Source organism: Colletotrichum fructicola (assembly GCF_000319635.2).
Source record: "Colletotrichum fructicola Nara gc5 chromosome Unknown KSG_Nara_v1_contig04, whole genome shotgun sequence".
Taxonomy (NCBI): domain Eukaryota; kingdom Fungi; phylum Ascomycota; class Sordariomycetes; order Glomerellales; family Glomerellaceae; genus Colletotrichum; species Colletotrichum fructicola.
The window spans coordinates 1,910,052-1,933,846 of record NW_027094054.1 but is presented as its reverse complement, the minus strand read 5'-3'; the positions used below and the strand labels follow the sequence as shown (position 1 = coordinate 1,933,846).

Genomic DNA, 23,795 nt, shown 5'->3' with positions numbered 1-23,795 from the left:
GAATTAATTGAAACGAGAGATCAATTAGTTCTTTCTCTAATAAACCCAAATGGGCTACTTTACAAGCTTGTTCTGCCCAAAAAATGAGAGGTATTGATCGCTCTATGTCAATGATGATGCTCCCCAATCCATGAAACTCCGGAACAAATAGATAAAAGAAAGACATGACAAGAGAATAAGAAAAAAGAAAAGAAATTAGTGATTACAACAGAAGTTTACCTCTCTTCCCACCCCATGTACTTTGGTGGCAGACAACAGTTTTTGTTGTCATCAAAAGCAGCGCTAAACTTTTTTCATCTTCTCCTTTTTTAGAAGCAGGTACCCCATTCCGGCTGGCAGCCGTTGAACGCGTAGCAATTGCTATTGTTCCAAACCCACACCTTTGTAGTCGCACATTGACCTTTACTCGTGCAGCAAAGACCCGTCCCGCACTTTTGTCCCAATGTCGAACCACAGGAGTCACCGACGTTGTTGACGACCTTGACGACCTTGGCCGTCTGCGAAGGGGCAGCGGAGGAGGAGGTCGTGGTGGATGTCAACAACGTGGAGGAGCTGAAGATGCTGCTGCTGCTGCTGCTGCTAGAGGACTGAACGCTGCTACTGGTATCGCTGCTGGAACTGCTGCTACTACTACTAGAAGACTGAACGCTGCTGCTGGTGACGCTGCTAGAAGACGAGCTGCTGGAGCTGCTACTGACAACGACATCGGGAGAAACGACAGCACTACTGGTAATGATAACAGAGGAGCTGACAACGACAGCTGGAACAACGACAGGACTGCTAGTAACGACAACAGACGAACTGGCAACGGCATCAGTAGAAACAGAAGCACTACTGGTAGTGACGACCGTTGAGCTACCAGTGGCATCAGCAGAAACAAAAGTACTACTGGTAGTGACAATAGTCGAGCTACCAATGGCATCAGCAGAAACGGAAGTACTACCAGCAGTAACAACAGTCGAGTTGCCAATGGCATCGGCAGAAACGGAAGCACTAGTAGTGACAACAGAAGAGCTACCAATGACATCAGCAGCAACCGAAGCACTACTGATAGTGGCAACAGTCGAGCTATCCGCGGTGGTCAACTGGGACGAAGATACGGTCGAGGTGTTATCTGGCAGAGGAGGTTGTTGCGGAGGAAGAGCCTGAGAAGTAGTGTTAGCAGAAGGTAAGATAGAAGAGGTCAGCGTCGATGCGCTTGTGACCTCGGTTGACATACCACATGTGCCGAAACTGGATTGACATCCAGTGCCACAGTGAAGATCAGTGCTACCGCAGTAGCCGTAAGCCGAGCAACAGTTTCCAAAGGTGGAGCCCTGGCAGGTCTCCGATCCCGAGGTGCCCGTTGTGCCGCACTTTCCATCAAGAGACACGTTCACATCCGAGCCGGTGCCAGAGCACTTTCCGAAGCCGCTCTGGCAGCCCGTATCGCAGTGAGCGGTGGTGTTACCACAGTAGCCGTAAGGCGAGCAGCAGTCACCAAAGTTGGTACCCAAGCAGTTGAAGCCCTTAGTGCCACCGCAAGAGCCGTCGCTGGAAGGGTTGGTGTTGGTAGATGCCGAGGCGGAAGCAGTGCGAGTGCCGCTGGCTTGGCCGGCAGCGGAGCTTGCCGCGGAGCTTGCGCCGGACGCGGAGCTCTGGCAGCTACCGAAGAGAGACTGGCAGCCAGTGCCGCAGTGGGCATCGGTGTTACCGCAGTAGTTGTATTGAGAACAGCAGGTGCCTCCAGAGTAGCCGACACAGCTCTTGCCCGCCGCGGCACCACAGGTTCCATCGCTGGTGGCCGGGAAGGTAGAGCTTGCGAGAGGAGCAGAGGCAGAGGCCGTACCGGCAGAGCTGGCGCGGGAGCTAGAGCCGGCCGCGGCGCTTGCGGTGCCGCTGGGAGATGTGGCGTTGACAGAGCTGCCACAGGTACCGAAGACACTCTGGCAGCCAGTGCCGCAGTGAGCATCAGTGCTTCCACAGTAATTGTACTGAGAGCAGCAGCTGCCCTGCGAGTAGCCAATACAAGTCCTGCCGTTGTTGCTTCCGCACTCGCCATTGTCGGAGACGGGAAGGGTGGAAGAGGGAAGAGCAGCGGTGCCAGTGCTGGAACGAGAGGCAGACGACGAGCCCGAAGCCGTGCCGCTAGCCGTGGATGAGCCAGCCTGGGCGGAGACGGAGCCAGAAGCCGATGCAGAAGAAGACGCTGAGCCGGTGGACGAGCCGGTGGACGAGCCGGAGACGGACGCAGCAGTGGCGGAGCCAGTGGAGCCGGTAGAAGATCCGGAGGCAGAAGAAGTAGAACGGGAAGTAGACCCGGAAACAGAGCCTGAAGTAGAGCCCGAGACTGAAGATGATCGAGTCAGAGAAGAAGTTCCTGTGCGAGAAGTAGACCCGGTGGTGGCAGCAGTGACGCTTCCGGTAGCGGAAGTGCGAGAGCTGGAACCAGTGCTGCTACGAGTGCTTGAGCTGGAGCTGATGCGCGACGTGCCAGTGCTGGAACGCGAGCTGGAGCTAGAAACCCGCGAGGACGAGCTGGGACTCGTGCGAGCGGTCGACGAGCTGCCACGCGAAGAAGAGCTGGTGCGCGAGGAGGAGCTGCTGGTGCTGCGACGAGAAGTAGATGAAGTCCTACCTGTGCTGCTGGAGCCGGCGTTGCTTCCGCAGTTACCAAACTTGGACTGACAACCTGATCCGCAGTACGCGTTGGTGCTACCACACCAGCCGTTGACGGAACAGCAGTTTCCAAAACTAGATCCAAGACAGGTGTTTCCGCTGGTTCCACCGCAGGAAGCGTCAGTTGAGACGGCCAGGGACGTGGAGGTGGGAAGAGTGGTAGCGCCACCAGTAGAGAAACCCTGTGTCGAAGTTGCCGTGCTAGTGCATACCGTAGGGCTGACCGCAGTGATGTTGAAGTTGTAGCCGGGGTTGCCGCGGCGGTACCAGTTCTCAACGGGATCACCCAAGCACTCGCCAACGGTCACAGCCTTCCAGCCGTTTGCAACAACGGAGTCCAGAATGTGGGGAGTAAGGACCTGAGCGATCTGCTGGTGGATGTCGTGCTCGATGTGCAGGTACGAGCCGTTGCAAGGAGTCTTCGCCAGCATGGCTTGGTCCCAAAGGTTGACACTGACGCCAATCTGGCTGGGGTCGGTGTGCAGGTAACCCTGAGTGTCGAGATCGAAGAAGGTGATGTGGTAGCCGAGGTCGGCCATCTGTCCCTGACACTCGGATCCGCAGATGGAATAAGGGGGACGCATGTAGGTAGGGTAAAAGCCCAGAATGTCGGTGAACGCGATCTCGTTGTAGTACATCTGGTTAGCACGCTGAGAGAGGGTCAAGGAATCGAGGTTCTCGTGAGACCACGTGTGGCTGGCAACCTGGTGACCCTCGGCAATCATACGCTGCTTCAGTTAGAAATTGCCGAAAGACGAAGATGACTGGGATGCTTGCCTGAATGGTGCTGACGTAGTTGGCGTTGATCATGCCCTTGCCGATGTTGTTACCAGTGATGAACCAAGTAGCAACGGCGCCGTGGGCCTTGAAAGCGTCCAACATGCCATCTGTGTAGATGTACGGACCATCGTCGTAAGTGATGGCAACATCTCCCTGCTTGACGCAGTTGTAGATGCCGACACCGCCGTACGGGACACTGCCGAGCTTGGGTCTGGCATCACCAGAGGTATCCGGGCCGCTTGGTCTTTGGTTGCCGTCGCAAGCAGGGCCGTAGCTAATTTGACAATCGGGAGAGTTGCAGTAGGCAGAACCTTGACCGCACCATCTATGCAAGTTTAGACACTGACTGCATGCCAGAGAAGCATTAGAACATACCCAGAAGCCGAACAGCAGTCGCCCGGGTTGCAAGCTCCGTATGTCGGACCGCACTGTTGTCCATCTCCGACTGCAATTCCGGAGGGGAGGGGCTGCGTCTGACCGGATGTCTGTCGTGCCTCGAGGGGGCTTGCAGCATCCGCGGGGTTGCGGGGTACTGTTGGAGGATTCAATGCCTGGTAGGCATCACGCTTCTGTCGCAACTCATTGGGGCCACCGCGTCCCCAAATAACGTTCATGTGAGGCTCATGCTCATCGTGGCCGTGTGCTTGAGCAAATTCCAGCCCAGTGAGGGAGGCGAGGAGGAGGGGAGACCAGCGCATTGTGGCTCGCTGTATTAGACAAAACTAAGATAAGTATAGTGAGTGGTGCAAAGAAATAAGAGGAAAGGGCTAGGAGATAAAAGAATGACTCCAAGCTTATTGTAGGGACACTGAAGCACCTTGATAGAGGATACCGAGAAAAAAAGCCTCTCATGATTCAAGCGCGGCCATCGAAGTTATATACAGCATGGGAGGCGTCAAGGATGAAGTCGTGGCATCAGAAACGGCGTCACATTCTCCACAACATGGTTGCTGATGAACGCAAAGAAGCACCCCCCACCCCCCTCAGGGAGGCTCGAGCAGTGATGGATGGAAATTAGAGGGTCAAGAGGCGAGGCCGCCAAGTAGCCGGGTCGGGAAACTTAGCGTGGCGTCAAAGATTCTCGATCACCATCTGGACGGTAAGGAGTAACGAACTCATCGGCATGGAGTCGCCGTGATGTGCGCGCCTAGCCTTAGACACGCTGCAAACCGGTCCACCCGCTCTGAAGAAATTCATTGAGCTCGTCGCCAAGAGCGAAAGCGATAAAGATGCCATGGTGGTGTTCAGGTGAGACCATACCAAAGGCAGCGAGACGGGAATAGGAACTGATGAACCGATGGGGACGGTAAGTGAACACGAAAGAAACGCGGTCAGAGCGGGCTGGGCGACAAGCCACCGGTTGCGACTGTGACTGTGGGAGGAAACGCCAGGACGAGCCGAAGACGCCAGTGGCTGTATGGGGCCGCACCGACGGGTTCGAAGAGGCTCGAGGGGTGTGGAATGCCACGCCGTGGTCACATCGTTGGACCCTTCTGGACGTCCGCTATGAAAGGCGAACGAACGGAGCGAGTTGTGGAGGTTGTCGAAGGAACAAGAAAGAGAGCCGATCATGGACAAGCCTGGTCGGGCGCGCCACAAGACATCACCCGTTCCAAGGCTGTCTTGGGAGCCTATTCCGTGGTGTTGAAGCCTACCTCCGTGTCTGTCCATTTTGGCTCCGGGTAGAGTAGCGATTCTGGTTCAGAGTCAAGAACGCGGCAGCACTAAACCGAACCCGGACGTGCCTGACAGTAGCGCACCCCGTTGATTGGGCCATTGCTGGCAAGATCGGAGAAAAAAATAGAAATGGGACGAACGCATTCGGGTTGCCGGTCGATCTCATCTTTCATTCCTTTCTCCTCCACGGGGAACCCTGATTGCTTGGCTCTGCCGCACCGCGTAGGTGAGCAGCGTCCCCTGACACCTCAATGCGTATCCTGCAATCTGCGTCAGTATCCGTCGCCCGGCCATGTGTTGATGTGGTCTTGGCGTTGAACTACCCGATCCTGACCAGAGGGCAGGCCGTCGCTCAGATGTTGAGATGCAGATTTGACTTCAGGTCAGAACAGACGCGAGCCCACCGGTCTGGTCAAGCTTACAGATGACGTCCTTGCGCCTGCATGGAAGCCTGGAGCCATGATGCCTAGCTGGACGAAGCGCCTGCGGAATAAACAAACAAACAAAGCAGTGCAGACTTCATCGGAGGATCGGCATGGCACAGGTGCTGTCATCCCATCGTCTTCATGCATCTCGCCTCTCGGCCGGCTGCTTGGGCCGAGTCGCGCGATAACATTTGGACCAGGGTGAACCGAGTCTTTGGGACCGTCGTTAGCAAACCGAACCCGAGCTCCCGTGACGGCGTGCCCGCTGCTTGTAGATGTGGCCGGTCAAGTTCTCACTGAAACCATGCAATTGGCTGGGCGAAAACAAGCTTGTTCTCCGCGGAATGTTCATTTGAAATTGTGTCCTGCCTGACAGCTCCCACGCTGCCCTCCCGAATTGTCCCCGATGTGCCGGTAACCCGGCCACCATTGTGCTGAATGAGGTTATGCATATAAACTCCATGACGCCCGACGCCACACTCTCCGGAATTGGTATATCAATCCATTATCGGACCATTCCTCGCCTCGTCTGGGTGACGTCGGCCACAACCGCACGACAACCCTCTGTCCAACGCCGTTTGCGGAAGCCTCGGCATTCGCGGCAACCTAAAAAATCAGTGCCCCCGCTCGTATTGAACCACGGTGTGCATCTTAAAGATCCCTCCCTTCCATACTGTTAAAGCACCGTCATTTCGGATTAGTTGACGTAGAACATGACTTCCCTTGTCGCCTCAACTTTTGTTGTTGTACCAACTGGCATTGTCGTCCTGGTGTCGCTGACGTTTCCTCGGAGCATTCCGATTCGACTGTGGTAAACGGTCAACTTAATCGGTTCGCCGAGTCGTGGCATGTCGTGGGCCCGGCAATCGCTTGTCGAATCTTGAAGTTCCGGTCGGTCCTGTCCTTAGAGTGGTTGAGTGCTTCCCGATTCCTTCGCGGCGGCTATCGCTTTCGCCTCTTCAGCCATCGCTTTAGCCTTGGCGTCGGCGTCGTCAGTGGATCCCGGGCCGGACGGAGAGGAGCCGTCGCCCCCCAGACCGTAGTCGAGCTTGAGCATTTCGTCGAGGTCATTTTCGTCAAGGTCGTCTAGTCCATTTGCTTTGGTATCAGCTGGTTTGTTCTGGGCGTCGCCTTCGGCTTGCTTCTGCTGCTCCTGCTTCTGCTGCTCCTGCTGCTGCTTCTGCTGCTGCTTCTGCTGCTCCTCTTGCTGCTTCCTCTGCTCCTCTTGCTTCTTGCGCTCCTCTTCTGCTTGTCTTGCGGCCTCTGCCTCACCTTCTTTTTTACGACGCTCGTCCTCCTCCGCTTTTGCTTTTGCCTGTTCTTCGGCCTTCTGCTTAGCTTCTTTTTCTGCCTGCTCTTTCTCTGCGTCGGTGGGGCCTATACCTCCTTCTCTGTTGTCGCCGTCGCAGCGTTCGCGTTCGAGTTTCATGTCCATGATCAGGCTGACCTCGGGACAGTAGTCAAAGATCTTCTTGCGCTGGGTCGGGTTCTTCCAGACTTTGTCGGGAAGGTTTTTGCCGCCGTCGGGAATGTGGTATCCCATCGGCTTCTCCATGTACACCTCTTCAACGGCGAGGGCGCCCTTCTTCCCGTGCGCCACCTTCTCCCCCTGCATCACCCACAGTCTCTTGCCGTACCACTCATCTTCTGCTTCTGTGTTGTTATATCTCTCCTGGAATTGCAAGACCCTCTTGATAGAGGACACTCTACGGAGGGAAAGACCGCCGTTACCTGAGAAACGGTCGTCGGGCGTTCTATGGGTGGGTTAGGACGGCAATGGTGTTAATGTATGGGGTTGACTTACTTGGGCGCGCCAGCCCAGCTCCAGTCCAACCATTCATTCAGACTCGTCGGAGAGTTCGAGCACAGGATGCTGTCCGACTCAAACTTGAGGATCCACTCCACACCAGGGAGGAACTCGTCGTAGAAACGTCGGTCGGTCAAAAGGCGGTAAATGTGCTCCTTGGACTCGATCGACCAAGGCTCGGGAAGGACCATCAAGTCTAGCTTGCCAATGATCTGCTGGTGCTTGACGCCGTAACTCCGAGAGATGCTTACGGTGCTCTTGTTGGAGCCGATGAACAGGAATCTCCAGTCGGGAGGCACAACAGACGTCATATGCAGCAGCTGGGGAACCAGGTGAGGGAGCGGACGAGGCTCGATGATGAGCGCAAGCTTAGACGCATTGTATCTAGCCCTCGGGTCGTCGGTCGGATTCCAGTCGACCTTGATCTTGGGAATCTTCTGCCTCGCCTCATCCAATCGTGACCTGAATTGCGCCTTGATCATGGGCTGGTAGCCCGGGAGGATGTGGGCGAACCACCATCTGCACGAAATGTCAGTTGCGCGCACTGGGTAGAAGAGCACATGGTTGCATATGCAGGCGGGAAGACGAACGTGATAGCCAATGAGGCAAGAAGCAGGAGCTTGCCTTTCGTAATGGCAAAAGCGCTCGTTGAGGAGGTTGCGGCAGCCATGGCGAATAGGCGTCGACGTCAAAGGACGCGCAGCGAGACGAACGTGAAGGGATCGGCTGTCGGGTGTTTTGGACGGAACAGTAGTGAGTGATGGTGAAGTCGAAAAAAAAATGTCGAGGCAATACTCTCAGTCGAGGGAACGAAACGCTCGGGGTCGGCGGAAAATCAGCGGCGCGTCATATCGAGTTGTGAAACCGCCGAGAAAGAATGCCAATATGGACTTGGTTTCGCGTTGTGGACAGCTTGACAGGTCCCTAGAAGGGAATTGGAGGGAGTCCAGAAAGTTCGCCCCGACGCGCAGGAATTCCAGGTATTGAGGCTGAGTATCGTTCGGGTTCGGTGTGCCGGGAGGAATTCAGAGACAAGGTCTGCGAGGGATAGGAAAACGAAATACAAGGGGTTCAAGGGCGATCAGAGAACCTGAGATAGATAGGGCACGCAATGGCAGATGACGAGTCGCTGCAGGAGGTGCCGATACTGCTGAGTCGAATGTCATCAAAATGTCCGTACCGTTGGCCACGTCCGCTTCACAGCGCAAGCCTGGGGGTCTAACGGATTGGGGCGCGGGAGGAGGGGGAGGCCTGGAAATCAAGCAATTCCACTTGCGTCCACAGCAGAGAGCACGCACCAGCACTAGCACCACTGATTTGGCGAGGAGGGTGGGAGGGAGCTACTAGGCGCGGGATATGTGGGAGCGAGAGCAGAGGGCCCTGCAAAGCGTCTAGACTGTGGTTGATGGTGTTCGAGATCGAGTCGGCCTTTGGGGGAGGATGTGGAGGTGGTGGACTGGTGGTGGCACATAGAGCACATGGGCGCAAGGGAGGAAAGAGAGACAGAAGAAATGGAAGTGACCGGCAGGTACCCGCAAGTACCACCCGGCCGCCCAACGTCTGGTGCTGGCGTGGCATGCAGGGAAGGAGCTCTTCCCGTGGACCCCACCTTCCCGGGTCGCTCCTCCCTTCCACGTCGCCCTTCCCTGCGTCAACCCAAGGCCCGTGGCCGTCCAGTGGACTGAACAGTGAACACTGCAAGAGCCCACGGCGGGCGGCGGGCGCCCGGCTGAGGGAAAGGGCTCCCTGCGTTGCGACTCGCTCTCGTGATCCGGGGTGAGCGATTCAGCACCGGGTCGTTGTCTCTCCGTCCAGTCTCTTTTGCCGCCCATCACAATCACTTGAGATCATTTCCTCTGTCAATGGGTTCGTCAATCATCTTGCAGCTCCTCAATCGCCCCAACTTTTGATTGCCACGAACTATCATTACTCGAATTAACCTCACCTTGCATACAGTCTGATATGGAACCACCGCCCATTCGTGCACGGCTTATCGCAACTCCAGATGACAGTCGAACCTGCAGCAACACCACTGCATGAAGGCCTCAGTGACGGCCGTCTGCATATGCGGATGATGTGCCTGGTAATAATGGCGCTGCCCAGCTGAAGCTCTGAGCAGGCTGCGCTCGATAGCCTTCCGCCCGAGAACAGCGGCGGACTTCAGGACACCGTTTCTTTTCCATATCGAGAGATGAATCTATTTGATTAAACGCTATAACGCTGCTTTTCAACGCCCGCTCCGCTCCACGCTTCCCATGCGAGCAACAAGAATGCTGCCGTCGTGTCGTCTCCAGAAGGAAGTTGGAGCTTCTCCGGGTCCGAGGAGCGATATGGGTACGGCCAAGACATTGTTATCTCACGTCCTCCCTGCATGGTGTGGAGGAACCAGCCGAGCGAGGCTGGAGCCTGGAGAAACAGGGCTCGCGATGTGCAGCAAGGGCCATCTATTGTGCCTTACGATTGGTTTTGCCCGCCGGGTTTGACTCGACCTAGAAAACCGCCCATTCACAGAATCGTACAATGTACGCGAGCGAAGCAAACCAACGCATCGGCCTCCAGTGCCAAGACAGCAAGACACAGCATCATCCGTTGGCTGCATGAGCCATCACAGTCGGGCGGATTGCTGACGGTGTCACAGTGTATCAGTGTGCGCGCCGTTCGTTCATGTAATAGCCTTTCGTCTGAAAAACTCAAAAGCGATGATCATTTCGAAGCCTCGAGAAATTTGAGACAGCACCACACACGGTCCTCCCTTGTGTGCCCTTGCATCCAGTCTTTTTTGGCCCAGGGTCTCGGTCTGTTGTACTCGCTGGGGAACCGAGATTGATTTGACGTTGGATCAAGCGATTGACGAGGCTCCCGTGAGTCTGTGACAATTCGTCTCGAAGAAGCGGTTATCGGGAGCCCATGTGCTACCCGTAGACAGCGCAACACACCATCATGCTGCTAGCATTGGGCGACGCGCTGTGGTTAGTACCCCTGGGGTTTAATACGATCCGGCTAATGGGTGACACGGCCGGCGATACCGAGAGTGCGGCACGGGGGACTGTTGGTTTGCGATTGCGACCATGGCCTGCACGTACTCGGTAAAGAGCAAGGTACCCTGAGTCTCGGAGGCTGTTGCGAAAGTCGCCGGCGCTCACGAATCGGTTCGCAGGGCAAGTTGATGAGACGAAAATCGCTGCGCCCGCCGCAAATTGCATTCTGTCCGCGACCGCCGTTCGTAAAATGCCATCCTGTGACCGACCGACAGCTTCGTGGCGCTTCGTATCAGTTGCGGCATCCAGCAGCTGGAAGACGTTGTCGAGTTGGAGTGTGAATGGTGGCGTGACGTCCCGCTGCCGTTCGTTCCTTATTCCCCTGCCATAATACACACCGAATCGAACCCTTCCATTCTAAATCTGGAGGATCCCACCCCAGGTCAAACGTGTGAGGAGAGCTGCAAGTCAGAGGATAATGGAGGGGACGGCGAAGGAACCGCACTCGCAGTGCGGATAGGTGGCCTGGCGAAAGCATCCTGGGTCCTCATCATCGCGCTTGGCCGTCATCATCGGTGGGATACTTTGTGATACCTAACAGGTACTCGACCGATTTAGATGCTGCTACAGTGGCTGCATTGCGCGGTTTGACAGGGGCTCGGCGGTCGTCGACGGCAGCCAGGGGTGGAAAGGCTGCAGGGGAGCTCGCTTCACCTCCAGTTCTCTCGCTCCTCAGTTGCATTAGGAGCGGTGCTTGGGTGCTCCAGTGTGGGAAAAGAAGAAAATCGGCTCGGCCGTCTGGGGGCACTAGCAGCCCACTAAAACGTCCCATTTGCCATCCCTTTGGTTGAAACTTCCACGACCCGGGGCCTGGCCTGTTTGATTGGAACTCGCTGGCACAACTCTGTCTGGCCCAGGCGTGGGAGGCTGGCGTGGACAGGTGCCAAGTGTAAGGGGGGGAAGGGAAGGGGTGCAGTGTCTTATCATCAGATAGTTTTCCTTCCGCGACCCTCGACGAGCAGCCTGGTATCGTTTTGAAGGGAGGCAAGAGCTACATTCATTGCGGGTTCGCTTTTTCGAGGCCCTTCCGCAGGAAAGTTGCCGCCGACTTAGTGCAAGTGGAATCAGCGCCTCTGTCACATCACGCTCTCTGGCCAGCTTTCTATTTCCCTCTCACTCTCTTCCTTCCCTTCGCAACCTACAACACCTCCTCTGTCCTGCATCTCCATCGCGGGCCATGAGCAGGTATCCGCGCGAGTAGCCCAGTCTATTCGCCATCCGCTGCCGTCGTCGTAATCACCACCCGGCCGCGGATCCGGGCATGCCTTAGTCCTCCCCTGGCACGCTACCGCCCATCCGCGCCATCGACCTGCGTAATCGCTGTGGACCGGACGGCTCTGCGAATCGCCAACACGCCCGCTCCAACAGCCGGTCTGGCCGCCAACTCCCCCGACACAATTTCCGACAGAAGCATCTCCTCGCTACAACTGCCGCGCCGAGACCCGTCTCCCAGCGCTCTTTACCAGCCGTCTTGGCTCTTTTGTCAAGATGGCTTTACCACCTCAGCCAGACACCAACATGGCCGATGTGAAGCAGCAGGTCAAGGTCCTGCTACTCTCCCTGTGGGCTCTGACGAGCCGCCGGATGAGAGTGGCCGGCGCCTTCGTCCTCTTCCTGTAAGTCGACCGTCTGAATTATCACGGGCTGTTCGCTGCGCCTGTGGACGTGCGCCGCACGAGTTACTGACAATGAGGTGACAGCGGCGTGTCGGTATGGCTCTCGCTACCCACGATCAAGACGATGACCGTCCCAAAGGTCACGCTCGAATACGCACACTCACCATACAACCACTCCAAGGTCGCTCTCCTCGTCGAGAACCGACCCAATCCTATTCTGGCGCCTCTGATGCTGCACTTCATCTCTGTCGTGCCCCCGGACTGGCGCTTCCGCTTCATGGGCTCCATTGACTCGGTCCGGTCAATCAACCAGTCTGTCGCCATTCGCGAGCAAGTCGCAGCCGGCAAGCTGGACCTGACCTACATTCCCTCCAACATGAGCACCGCCGGCCAGGAGATGATCAGCCGCTTCCTTACCAACCTGTGGCTTTACGAGACCGTTCTGCAGCCTGCCGAATGGCTGCTCGTCTTCCAGACCGACAGCATTCTGTGCGCCAACAACAGGCAGAACATCAATGACTACCTCGAGTATGACTGGATCGGCGCCCCCTGGAACCCTGGCGGTCGCTGGGGTGGCAACGGCGGTCTGTCCATCCGCCGTGTCAGCGCCATGATCGATATCGTTCGTAACCAGAAGCGTGTCGATGGATCCGAACCCGAGGACGTCTGGCTCGCCGAGCGTCTCGCTCACCGCCCAGGCAGCAAGGTTGCCAACGGAACCGTCTCTTTGATGTTCAGCGGCGAAATGCATACAGGGCCGGGCACCGTGATCAACCACGACGGACCCAACTCGACTTTGGAGGCGGCCGCTGAAGGCGAGCTTGTTGCCGGCATCGACGACTACCGCGAAGGCTACTACGAGCCCATGGGATATCACACTGGTGGCAGCGGTATCTGGTTACACAGCGCCATCTGGGGTACCCCGGCCCTACGCAAACACATTTGGGACTACTGCCCGGAGGTTAAGTTGACGTTGGCTATGGACGCCGCCAAGTACGTTCCGGGTACATGCAAGTCCAACTGGAAGAGAGGAATCGACATCTACGAGGACGGAGGCCTGGTCGAACGCGAGGAGGAGATCTCCGAGGAGGAGGCTCTCTCGGCTTACCCGTTCGGGACCGAGATGATTGACGGCGAAGAATACCCCAAGCTGCCACCCAACTTGATGATGTGGTAGCGCCTTGCTCTGTATGCGAAATTTCACTTTCAATCTGCAAAGGACCACAATTCGAGCCATGGAGGGCGCATGGGGCGAAGTTTGTTACATTACAGGTGGTTGTTACCACTGAATTTGGCTTGGCGTTTGGAGGACTGCTCCTGAATGGAAAGCGGACAAGACAGCTCGTGGAATGAGTCATGTATGGCATAGATCATTAACTTTTCGAAATAACCATTTGAACAACGCAACTTGAGACGTAGATCCTCCGTAAGTCGGCCCATCCCGGCAGCGAGGCGGTCGGAAATGAAGGTGATCAACTTGTGCAGGGCGACGCCCCCACGTCCTGGATGTCGCACAGATCTCTTCTGTCGTCCTCTTTTTCTCAGTCGCGCCGCAATCTACCTGCCGTACGCCGTCCAGAGTTTCTCAGAGTTAGGGAGACACGGACACCCATGCAAGAAATCGGGGCGGCCAGCGGCAAAGGGAAACCTTGACAAGACCGATCATACGCGCGCGAGAACAGGACCTACCTGCATGTGTACAGAAGTAAGGTTTTTCCATTGTCGAATTCTGCGCTCGGATATCGGCTTCCATGGAAGTTGCACATAAGACAGGAGTGACCTCCGGCGGAGGTTTCCGGCCTTGCTTGAACCCATTCCCCGGTTCGTTTGCGCAAAATCTCCTGACGTTGGCCCGGTGGGAGCAATGCATTTCGATTAAGTTACGATCTAGGTAGCTACAGGCAAGATGGCCGCGGCGGGCCGCGAGACTGCAGAAGTGCAGAGCGGCCCGTTGGCGTTGAAGGTTGGCGCGTAGCCCTAGCCAACGAGATTCCAACCATACACTGTTGGCTGCGTCAGGAATGAAGGCGAGCAGAGGCACCCAAGAGTAATCGGATATCGAATAGTGCTACAAAACACGGGCCGCCAGGATGTCGGCAAGCCTCTACTGGAGTGCGTTGTATGTCTCAATAGTAAACCAAGAAATGGGTAGACAGGAATCAGGACCAGAGATGGTCGGATTACAACAAGTAATTAGAGCACGTATCCGCCGCTTCCCAGACACTGCCACTCCCGCACGCCCGTGTGCTCCTCGAGCTCGACGCACCACCAGAGCACCTCCTTCGCCTTGTCGATCTGGCCGCTCTCCTCGTGGGCTCTGGCTAGCGCGAACCAAGCCTCTGAGTTGTTCCACGCGACGCCTAGTTTTGTCAACGACGACAGGAGACCGTAGGCACGGTCGCGCGCTGCGAGGCGGTCAATCTTTGGCAGTGAAGCTGCCTTGTACGGCGCAGGCAGTTTCTCGTCCGACTCTGCCTTTTCCAGAGACTTGATGGACGAAGCAGTCGTTGCTGACTGATGAGCACTCGTCTTGCCGACGCCTGAGCCCGACGCACTGGAGCCCAGTCCGAGTGGCTCTGACGGAAGGCCGTGCTGTGGTACCGAGATCTTGGGCAGATCTGGCGCTGGCAGTGACAGACTTGAGATGTTTTCTGGCACACTTAGAACCGGAACTGCTGGCGGCGGCAAGACCTTCTCGGTGTAGATATCGAGCAGAATATTGGACAAGCCCACGATCGCAGCAGCGTGATCTGGGAAGTGGGTGAGGGCCATTTCAAAGTCTGACCTCGCGAGGTACGGCGATCCCTTGGCCAACGAGAGATATCCCAACTAGGCGTGTTGTCAGTGATTACGTGCAGTATACCGACGAAAGATACTCACCTCCGCCCAAACGTCTCCGAGCAGTTCGTCAACCCCCTTCTTTTCCGCCCAGCCATCGCCTTTCAAAGATAAAGCGCCGGTAGGATCTTTGGCGACCTCAGCTTCGAGGATGCCGATGAGCTTCTGGGCTTCTGAAATGGCGTCCTTGCTGTCCTCAAACATGCCCGCCCGACGATAGAAACCCGCAATCATCAACCACACCTTGACCAGCAGAGCAGCCCGTTGTCTCCGCTCCAGGTCCTGGGGAAAGTGTATTAATGGCAGGGGGTTCGAGATGGTATATGTAGCACTGGCGGAGATTTCGGAAAAGTTGGTAGACCGTGACTTCTGAGAAGTATAAGACTCAAGGTGATGGAGTGACCGGCCCCGAGAGATGGTTGATGCCGTGGAGGCCTGACGGTTTCCAAGCGGAAACTCGCTTTGTTGCAGCTCGTCCGCGGGGGTGAAATACACCTCGCCGTCGAGAACAGTTGGCGCGTGAGGGTTCGTGCCTGCGCTACTAACACTTGATGTCCTCTTGCGGCCGCCGCTGCTATCACGCTTGCGAAGACTGTGCCTCTTGCCAGACTCGCTTCTTGCCCGGCGGGTGACGCTGGAGAGTCTGCGCGACCGCTTTTCGTTTGGCGATCCGTTCTCCTGAGTGACCTGGATGGTAGGCGCGATACTTGCAGAGGTCTGGGTAGTCATTGGGCGCGCTGTCCTCTCAGTCTCCGCTATGCTTGCCCTCCTCGTTCGCTGCGAACCGAAGATGCTGCCCTTGAGACTCCTCAACGTGCCTGCCGAGCTCTTTGGTGGGAGCATTGTGGCCCCCGTCTTGGGCGGTTGCGTTGTAGATTTGGCTTCGAGGCTTCCGAAAAGTCGGTTGAACAGCGACAACAGTTCGGAGCTTGCGTTAACAGCCACATCGGGACCCTCGAGAAGCTCAACCAGTGCGAGCTGCGTCATCTTGACCTCGAGAATGCTCTCTCTCTCCGTGTCGTCCATGTCGTCCACAACCCCCTTACGTTCGTTGGCAATCTTCTCGTCCTGAGCCTCGGCATCATTCAGATGCTCACTCTTGAAGTGGAGATCCTGCCGTCCGAATAGGACAGAGGGGTCACGGAACTGCTCAAAAGCACCCTCACAGGCCTTGGCAGCCATGTTGTACTCTTGTCTTGCACTCAGAAGGAGGGCCAAGAGATGCCAAAGGGGAACTAGAGAGCGCTCCTGCCAAAAGGGGCCGTGGTAGAGGCTATGCTCTTCGTCCGCAGACTTGTTGGATATCAGAGCTGTCTTGACAATGTCAATTGCGGGGGTAAGTTCCCGCCGCTCGGCCAACAAAAGACCCAGGGCGAAGAGGCTGCGGACATCTCTAGTGCGCCCCAGCTCTGGGGAAAGCGACTTTCTCAGACACCTGATCGCCTTTGTCTGAATCTCGGTTCGTGACGCTGCGTCGTGTGTGATTCTCGACCAGTGGGCCTGCGAGAGACCAATGGCTTGCCACGACAGCGCAATCAGGTGGGGGCGGATCTTGGGGTGAATGGTGGTCGTCTCATCCTCTTCCGGGACACTGTTCTCGTTCTCGACACCATTCTTCAGTTGCGGCAGTCTGAACAACCAGTCCTCGAGCACATTGCCAATGTCACGAGCCTTCTCGACGGCGTCTTTCCCACCGTAGCGACACAAAGCCAGAATGCATTGCGACATTGTCTCGAGCACCGTCCCGTCATCATCGAGGTTGGCCTCGAGGTGGCCCGTTTTGTCGACTCTGGCCTTGCCGTGCTTCACCAGATCCAGGTATGAGTCGAAGGCCTTGAAAGCGAGATCAAACTCGGCCACCGCAAGATGAACCGTAAACAGGCAGCGGAGAATGGCGGTGGAGTGGTACGTCTTGGTTGCGCAGTTGTAGAGAGTATCGAGAACACCTCTGCTGAGGCTCTCGCGTCCTCCTTGACCAAGGTCCTGTTCTTTCCAACCGCGGCCGCAAAGGATAGACCAGTTGCTGACGACAGTCCTTACGAATGATTCAACCTCTTCCCTGGTTTCATCGGCTTTAGGGAAGGTGGTTTCGCTAATTAGGAGCGCTTGGTATGCCGCTTCAGTCTTCTTAAGCTCGATTCTCATCTGGTTCCGTGCTGAGGATTCTTTGGTGATCTTGCCGAGGAACCCTGTCGGGAAGGGCAGATCTAGCTCGAGAATATTCGTGAGAGCCAGGTAGTATTCTAACCACACCTGTCGCCTTGGCACGGAACCCCTATATCCATAACCTCCTGTGACAGGTCCCGTCATCGACTCCCAGTATCTGGCCCATGATCGGAAGCAGGCGAGTGAGTTGGGATCCTCCAGCGATCTCTCGTTCGAGCGCAGAGCTAGGCTGTGCAGCACACAGTATTCCGTCAGGAAGAGCTCCGACCATACTCTGAATTGCTTGTGGGCGTTGCGGGTTGCCGAGGGCGCGGAAACGGATGGCAGCGCAGAGTCAAAAACGACCAGGGCCTCAGCGGTCTCATTGTTTCGAGACAGGCAGTTGGCCTTGATGAAAGCGGCCTTCAATGCGCTGATGTTGGTCCATTCGGAGAGCGTATCGGTAGAGCTGAGCTGCGCAAGCTCCTGCTCGAGGTTCGATGGCAGCTTCGCGGCAGCCTGATCGAACTCGCCAACCACCCAATGCAGCAAGCCAGCGCAGACCTGAGCCTGGAACCTGTCCTCTGGGAACCGTGACTCTCCGTCGACGGCCGCTTCGAGCTTCGTGATGACATTCGCAGCATCGAGGTCCTTCGGGGATACGGCAGTTGCTGGTCGGCCCGCGCCTGAGGGATCGGTCGCTTTTGCAATTGCGCATTCGGTTTCGGCGGCCAAGGTCAGACCTGTAGGGGGTTCGAAGTCAGTAGGGTGGACGAGGCCGCGTGTGCAGGTTTCGTTCGAGGGCACCGACAGGTTCGGTCAGGCGCATGTTTCCTGATCTTGCGGACAAACTCGGGAACAGCGCTCCAATTGCCGTCGCATCTCGCATCGTCGAGGGCCTTGATGTAGTGGGCGGCCTTGTTCGGGTCGGGCTGCAACGAACAAAGACAAACATGTGGTCAGTCAAAATGTCCAGCACACACAGCTTCGACGTCATGGGTTGGGGCATGGGATGGGCGGTCTGTCCACAGCCCCTGGGAAAAGCACACTCACAGCCATTTTGCGATGCCTCGGCCAGTGCCAATATTGGGGGGAAGATGAGAACCAATTCTACTAGCACGGCATCTGGGCATACAGCATGTTTTGTTGAAGATAGCAGGGGGGCCGGCGGTGGTTGGCGATGTTTAGGAGCCGAGAAATGGCTTAATTAGGAGAAAGCACGTTGCACAAGTGATTGGGAGCTAACGCGATATGACACGCTTGTAGTGCTGCTGCTGCTGCTGCCACTCGCTGCACTAAAAATGACGGTGAGGTGGGCTGGACCTCCAAGGACTGCGAGGTCCCTGGAGGGAGCACGGGCCAGTAAACGGGTGAAGATCAGGGGATCCTGTCAGTGCCAGTCGAGCCTGTGAAAGGCCTCTTTGTACCATTGTATCTTTATGCTCGTTGTGCCCCTTACATAACAGACCAGGGAGTCTCATGCGTCCAATCAGACGACAGCAATAGTGGAGTCGACGGTACATGTGAAATGTACCTTTTTCACTTACAGAAAAAAAAGTTTCATTCAGCATCAACAGCCTGTGAAACGAAGACAGTGCTCATCATTTATCGAGTCGGCAGGCCTCGAAAACTGTCTTGGAGACTCAATTGGGTCATTGTATCTTTTCCAGTGTCTGCGGTGCAGTCAAAATGTCTCTCCCCCCCGATCTGAAGGTGCTCTGCCGCCGCTTGACCTCAACACCACCTGCCCAGTTGCCTCATTCGATCCCGGCCTTCATCAACCACGTCCTCCGCTGCAAAGATGTTCTCTCTGCGCCCCAAGACCAAAAGTCCAAAGACGCCGCATCATCCGAGACGGCGTCTCTGGTCCACAAGTTGAGGACCATCATCACGACTCTTCTCAATGGCAAGAGCGCCATGGGACGCTTCACTGGCGCAACTCTCGTCAAGGCGGTCGTTGATGTCGGCGGATGGGAGTGTCTCAAGGAGTCTGGTCCTTGGGTTCGCAGCCTCTTGGCTATGATACAGGTCAGTAGAGTTGTATGTCCGTAGGTTCAATCGCTGACAGTTCACAGAAGAATGACCCCTTCCCAGTAAAGGAGGTTGCCATTGTCACTCTCGTTAGGATATACTCTCTCATCCATGACTACCAGACTCTCACTAGAGAAATCGCAACACCCACCATCCCAACCTTCTTCAACGCATGCTTGCAGCTGATCAAGCTCCCGCCAGCTGGCCAGCGCCTCAAGACGCCCCTCGTTGTTGTCGAGACCATCCTGGATGCGCTCTCAACTCTCATCCCTCTGTACCCGACCACGTCACGCCCCTTCAACGGCCAGACCAGGACTGCCATCCGGCCTTACCTGGCGCCAACTTCCTCGGATGGGATCACGATCCCCCAGCCTCTCCGCCGCGCCAGCAGACATCTGGCGCTCTCGCTCCATTTCACCACCGCCGGCAAGACAGGACCTACTGATGACTGGAACAAGCTGGTCGAGGAGCTGAAAAAGGACTTCCATTCCAGCGCCGGCCAGGTTTTCCGCGCGGTGCAGGAGTCGTGGGAATCATCTGCGCCTTACACCCGCTCCAAGGTTGACTTTGACGCACCCCCGGCCGGAGCCGAAGGAGCAGCCCAGCTGCCCCCTTGGACCGGGATTTCGGCGGGTCGCGATAGACTTGTCGGTCTCCTCGAGTACCTCACAGATTCCCTTCGCTACACTACGAAAGCATCCGTCACCGTGCCCGTCGGTGCCTTGTTGGACGTGGTCTCCAGAGTCTCGTTGATCAGCCGCAATTCCAAGTCGCAATCCTGGGACGAGGCCCTCGAAACGCAGGCCGCTGTTGGTAGAGAAGAGAAGGAGGAGCTGTGGGCCGTGATGCCGGACATTCACGTTGCTGCGCTCGATCTTTTGTTGGCTCTGGTCCAAAGACTCGAGAACAACTCCCTCCCTCTTGCCCCGGAAATCTATGACAACCTCCTCCTCGTCTTCAAATCCGGCATCAACATCCCCTCGGTGCGCTTTGCAGCCTACAAGCTCCTCAACGAGACCCTCCCCGTGTGCGGTCCCGGCCTGCAGAAGCTCACCGTCGAGACTCTCGGAGTTATCATCCTCGCCTGCTGCCGTGACATCCAACAGGAGACAGGCTACGTCAAGGAGAGCAAGGCGGCCACCAAGAACGGAGCAGACACCAAGAAGAACGGCATCGCGGCAAACGCGGACCTCTTCCTCCCCTCGCAAACATCGGATGCCCAGTCGTCCTCAAAACCCAGCTTGTCCAAGGACCATCTGGCCGCCGCCGAGACCCTCCTCACCAGTCTCCTGTCGCACCTGCCCCAACAGCACCTCAAGCCCGGCCTGCGCGGCCTCCTCGACCAGACCGCCATCCTCTCCCGCAACAAGGAGGCCATGCTCGCCAGCGTCCTGAACCCCTATGTCAACCAGGCCGGCGCCATGTACCCCAGCATCCTCCCCTACCTCTCGCAGCAATACCCCAACGACAAGGGCGTCGAGATTCTGCGCTCCAACATCCGCACCGTGACGCAGACACCCACTCCCGCCGACGACTTCGGCGCCAACGCAACGGCGACGCTCGCGGAGCTCGAGGCCGAGGAAGCCGCCAAGGACGGTGAGGAAGAGGTCGTCTCCGAGATCGAGGTCGCGCAGGACGAGGAGATGAAGGACGCCTCCGGGACCATTGTCGTCGCCGCCGACGACGACGACAGCAACCCGTTCAAGACGTCCAAGGGCGCCAACGCCGCGCCGGCGGAGGTCGCGAACCCTTTCGCGGTGTCGTCCGCGCAGAAGCGCAAGCTCAACGACAGCGACGCTAGCCCGCCCAAGAGGCAGAGCGTGGAGAGGAAGGTGGAGCGGGCCGTGGTGCCCGAGCCGGTTGCTAAGCCCGATGAGGCGGGTGACGACGACAGTGACGACGAGAGTGTCCACTTGAACATGGATTTAGATGACGATGAGGAGGAGGATGAAGAGTAGGCCAGACCGTCTTTTTATTTCGTGTCATTTCAAGTGCAGATAGGCATGATACCCCCGAGGGAGATTCCAGCATTTCGACTTGTGAAGTCAGGGTATATAATTTGAGGAAAAAATGTGCGAGCTCGCGACTCCATGGTCTAAGCTGTATCCTGTTTACACGACACTGTGAAATCGCAGTATCCAGGGCCACGAGGCCGTTGACTATTCTCGGAGTATGTAAAGCGTATCCCGCGTGAGAAACGGGCGTAGAGTGTAGAAATGCAAATCCCAAGGCAATCCCGTCGATAGCCTCTCGCAACGCCGCCCAGTGAAGAGGTTCTCCACCAAACCCCCGTTCCATGTGTGAGCCAAGATATTTTTCAAAAGCAAATTTGCAACCAAAGACCGTAGAAACAGAAACCCCCGTAGCGTGTCGTCTCGTTCAATCCCGCAGCCAGGCCCTGCGCTTCTCCTCCTTCCTGGCGCGTCGCTTTTCCTTAAACTGCTTGAGCTCCTGCTTCGTGGGCTTCTTGCCGCTGCGCTCGGCCTTGAGACTGCGCCCGTCGTGGGAGTTGGCCGCGGCGTCGACGTCGAAGAAGGCGTTCATCTGCCGTCTGCTCTTGGCCTCGTCTGAGTGCCGGTCCGGCCCGTCGCCCGCCGCCTGGAACTGCCCGGTGAAGCGGTTGAACTGTGCCATTGCGCCATAGTTTTGTTCCGCGAGCGCGGCGGTCTGCTGCGCCTCGTCCTCGTTCGCCTTGTCTCCCTGCGCGTACCACGCGGTCGGGTCGTAGTCGCCGTGGATGGCGGGATTGTAGCCGCCCGCGGCGGGTCGGTCGTTTGCCGGTAGGGGCGGAGGGCCTGATGGAAGAGGCGCGGCGGTCGCGGTGGTGCCGGGAGCTGCTCCCGTGTCGGTTGAGGATGAGGCCGCGGCGGCGCCGGTTTGCACGCGCGGGTTCTCCCACTGCGTCTTGCCCGTGAAGCGGTTGAAGAAGAAGTACGCGTTGGAGGTGGGATCCCACTGGAAGTCCCAGCCGTCGTCTTCGGCGGCAGGAGGCGGCCCTGAGGGCAGCGGCGGGGCTTCGTTGGGAAGAGGCGGCGCATCGTCGTCGCCGGCAGGGGCCTTGTCGTCGGCGGTCGCGGGGGACGCGCCCTCGCTGGCCTCGCCGGACTCTGGGGAACTCGCGGCAGCCTTGTCGTCGTCGCGGCTGTCGCGAGAATCGTCTGGCGATGCAGAGGAGCTTCGTTTGTCGTCGGCCGGGGCATCCGCAGGCGTGCTCTGCTCGGGATCAGCCTCGCGCGGGGAGGCGGGTCGCGGCGACTCTGACGCCATGGTTTCAAAGGGAGATGGAATGCAGGGTTTAATTCGATGGTGCGTCGCGAAGTAAGTCAGTTGTCTGTCACCGAGTAACAAGAGTCTGTCGACCTGGCTGGACCCTCATAGCTTGGTGGTGAAGAGGTCGACGAACGGAATCGGAGAGTGCGCGCGCGTGCTGGGGGTGGTGGGAGAAGACAAGGCAGAGATTGAGGTTGGTTGGCAGGTCGCGCAGACCCAGTGCTCGGATGAGTGCATCACCTGAAATTTGGATACAAGGAAGACGCCGCGCCGGTGATGGGCCGTATGGGGTTCCGCAGTTGCAATCCTGTGAACTGACGGCGGGCTGGGTGGACGGACAGGGGAAGGCCCAAGGCCCAAGGCCCCCTCCAGGCCAGCCAGCCAGGGCACTCAACCTGGAAGGCTCCAGGTGAAGGATGGCCAGGGTTAGGGGGCATACGGCCACCACAGCACCACTTTTGGCACTGTCTGTACGCACTGTGCCGAGACCGACGGAGCGAATCTAGTGGCACCGTGTGGGGCCAGTGTCCTTTTCTTGTCAGAACCTAGTCCAAAAGTGACGATGGACCACACAGCTGCTGCAGGCACGCACTCTGCTGGCCAGACCCAGACCTAGACCTCTCTCTGGCTGGTGGCAATACCTAACTACCTTACGGAAAGTGGACGAGGGAAGGCGGGCGGGAGTGGGATGGGCAGTTGTAGTCGGGTTGGGTCTGACGGATGGATTTGCTGCCCGCAGAGCCCGCCTACCTGGTAATGTAGAGACAGACTGCAACACTGTACGGCCTGGCCTGGTGCTGCCCGCATGCCTTCCATTGGTACACGGCAGGCAATGCAAGACTCGAAAGAGGGCACGACAGAGGTGGGCAGATTAAAATCACACTCACTGGTCGGAACCTGATGGAAGTCGACGGAGCTACGTCCGGTCTTTTCCAGGGACGGATCGGATTCTCTCCTTCGTCTGTCTGTCTGTCTCTGTCACTCTGGTTTGCCCTACTACTACCACACTCACACTGCACCCAGCCAGCTGAACAGAGCTTTCTTCTGCCTCTCCCTCTGCCTTTCCTTCCTCTTGATGGTTGCCGTCCTCTCTGTTTGACGATTGACCTGCTGTTATCTCTCCTACGCCGACGTCTCACTCCCTCCCAACCCGTTGAGCCTCTGCCGCCCTCTTAGTCTCACCGTCTTCATTCTGCCCACCCTTCATCTCCGCCATCACCTGCCTCGTCCGCCGCATCGTCCGCACCACCGCTGATGATCTTGCGCGGGGAGCCGCAAATCCTCGCCGTCGTTGGATCGTCCCAGCCAATGTCTGCGTCAGTTGGAACTCATCGACACGGGTTCCATCCTGCGCGGTATACAGACGATCGTGTGCTCTTTGTTTCTGCTCGCCCCCTCGGTTATTATGCTGCCTCCCCTCATGCCAAATACCCCTCTTTTCCCCATCACGACGACTAAAGCCCGTTCTGGTACCTTGGGCGAATTCGCTCCATCGTGAAACCCTTCCCCA

The 23,795-nt window shown here is 57.2% G+C and overlaps 6 protein-coding genes across 6 annotated transcripts; 2 read left to right on the top strand and 4 right to left on the bottom strand.

Annotated features, from left to right (window-relative positions):
• Nucleotides 1-308: 308 nt before the first annotated feature.
• CGGC5_v007370 (Chitin deacetylase) lies at nucleotides 309-4,136 on the bottom strand (the record flags this gene model as incomplete). Its single annotated transcript, XM_066151850.1, has 6 exons — nucleotides 309-1,145; nucleotides 1,220-1,233; nucleotides 1,274-2,329; nucleotides 2,618-3,386; nucleotides 3,451-3,763; nucleotides 3,814-4,136. 6 exons carry the CDS (start codon nucleotides 4,134-4,136, stop codon nucleotides 309-311), a joined length of 3,312 nt encoding a protein of 1,103 aa, XP_066008801.1.
• Nucleotides 4,137-6,444: 2,308 nt separating this feature from the next.
• On the bottom strand, nucleotides 6,445-8,017 carry CGGC5_v007369 (uncharacterized protein; the record flags this gene model as incomplete). The annotated part of the gene is made up of 4 exons (XM_066151849.1): nucleotides 6,445-6,860; nucleotides 6,924-7,294; nucleotides 7,345-7,866; nucleotides 7,938-8,017. 4 exons carry the CDS (start codon nucleotides 8,015-8,017, stop codon nucleotides 6,445-6,447), a joined length of 1,389 nt encoding a protein of 462 aa, XP_066008662.1.
• Nucleotides 8,018-11,873: 3,856 nt separating this feature from the next.
• On the top strand, nucleotides 11,874-13,178 carry CGGC5_v007368 (uncharacterized protein; the record flags this gene model as incomplete). Its single annotated transcript, XM_032035938.1, has 2 exons — nucleotides 11,874-12,001; nucleotides 12,086-13,178. The coding sequence occupies 2 exons, from the start codon at nucleotides 11,874-11,876 to the stop codon at nucleotides 13,176-13,178; spliced, it is 1,221 nt and encodes a 406-aa protein (XP_031885063.1).
• Nucleotides 13,179-14,194: 1,016 nt separating this feature from the next.
• On the bottom strand, nucleotides 14,195-18,043 carry ypp1 (putative cargo-transport protein ypp1; the record flags this gene model as incomplete). Its single annotated transcript, XM_032035937.1, has 4 exons — nucleotides 14,195-14,830; nucleotides 14,882-17,727; nucleotides 17,796-17,916; nucleotides 18,038-18,043. 4 exons carry the CDS (start codon nucleotides 18,041-18,043, stop codon nucleotides 14,195-14,197), a joined length of 3,609 nt encoding a protein of 1,202 aa, XP_031885067.1.
• Nucleotides 18,044-18,673: 630 nt separating this feature from the next.
• On the top strand, nucleotides 18,674-20,973 carry rix1 (Pre-rRNA-processing protein rix1; the record flags this gene model as incomplete). Its single annotated transcript, XM_032035936.1, has 2 exons — nucleotides 18,674-19,012; nucleotides 19,060-20,973. The coding sequence occupies 2 exons, from the start codon at nucleotides 18,674-18,676 to the stop codon at nucleotides 20,971-20,973; spliced, it is 2,253 nt and encodes a 750-aa protein (XP_031885068.1).
• Nucleotides 20,974-21,394: 421 nt separating this feature from the next.
• Nucleotides 21,395-22,282, bottom strand: CGGC5_v007365 (WW domain-containing protein; the record flags this gene model as incomplete). The annotated part of the gene is made up of 1 exon (XM_032035935.1): nucleotides 21,395-22,282. The coding sequence occupies one exon, from the start codon at nucleotides 22,280-22,282 to the stop codon at nucleotides 21,395-21,397; it is 888 nt and encodes a 295-aa protein (XP_031885065.1).
• Nucleotides 22,283-23,795: the final 1,513 nt, after the last annotated feature.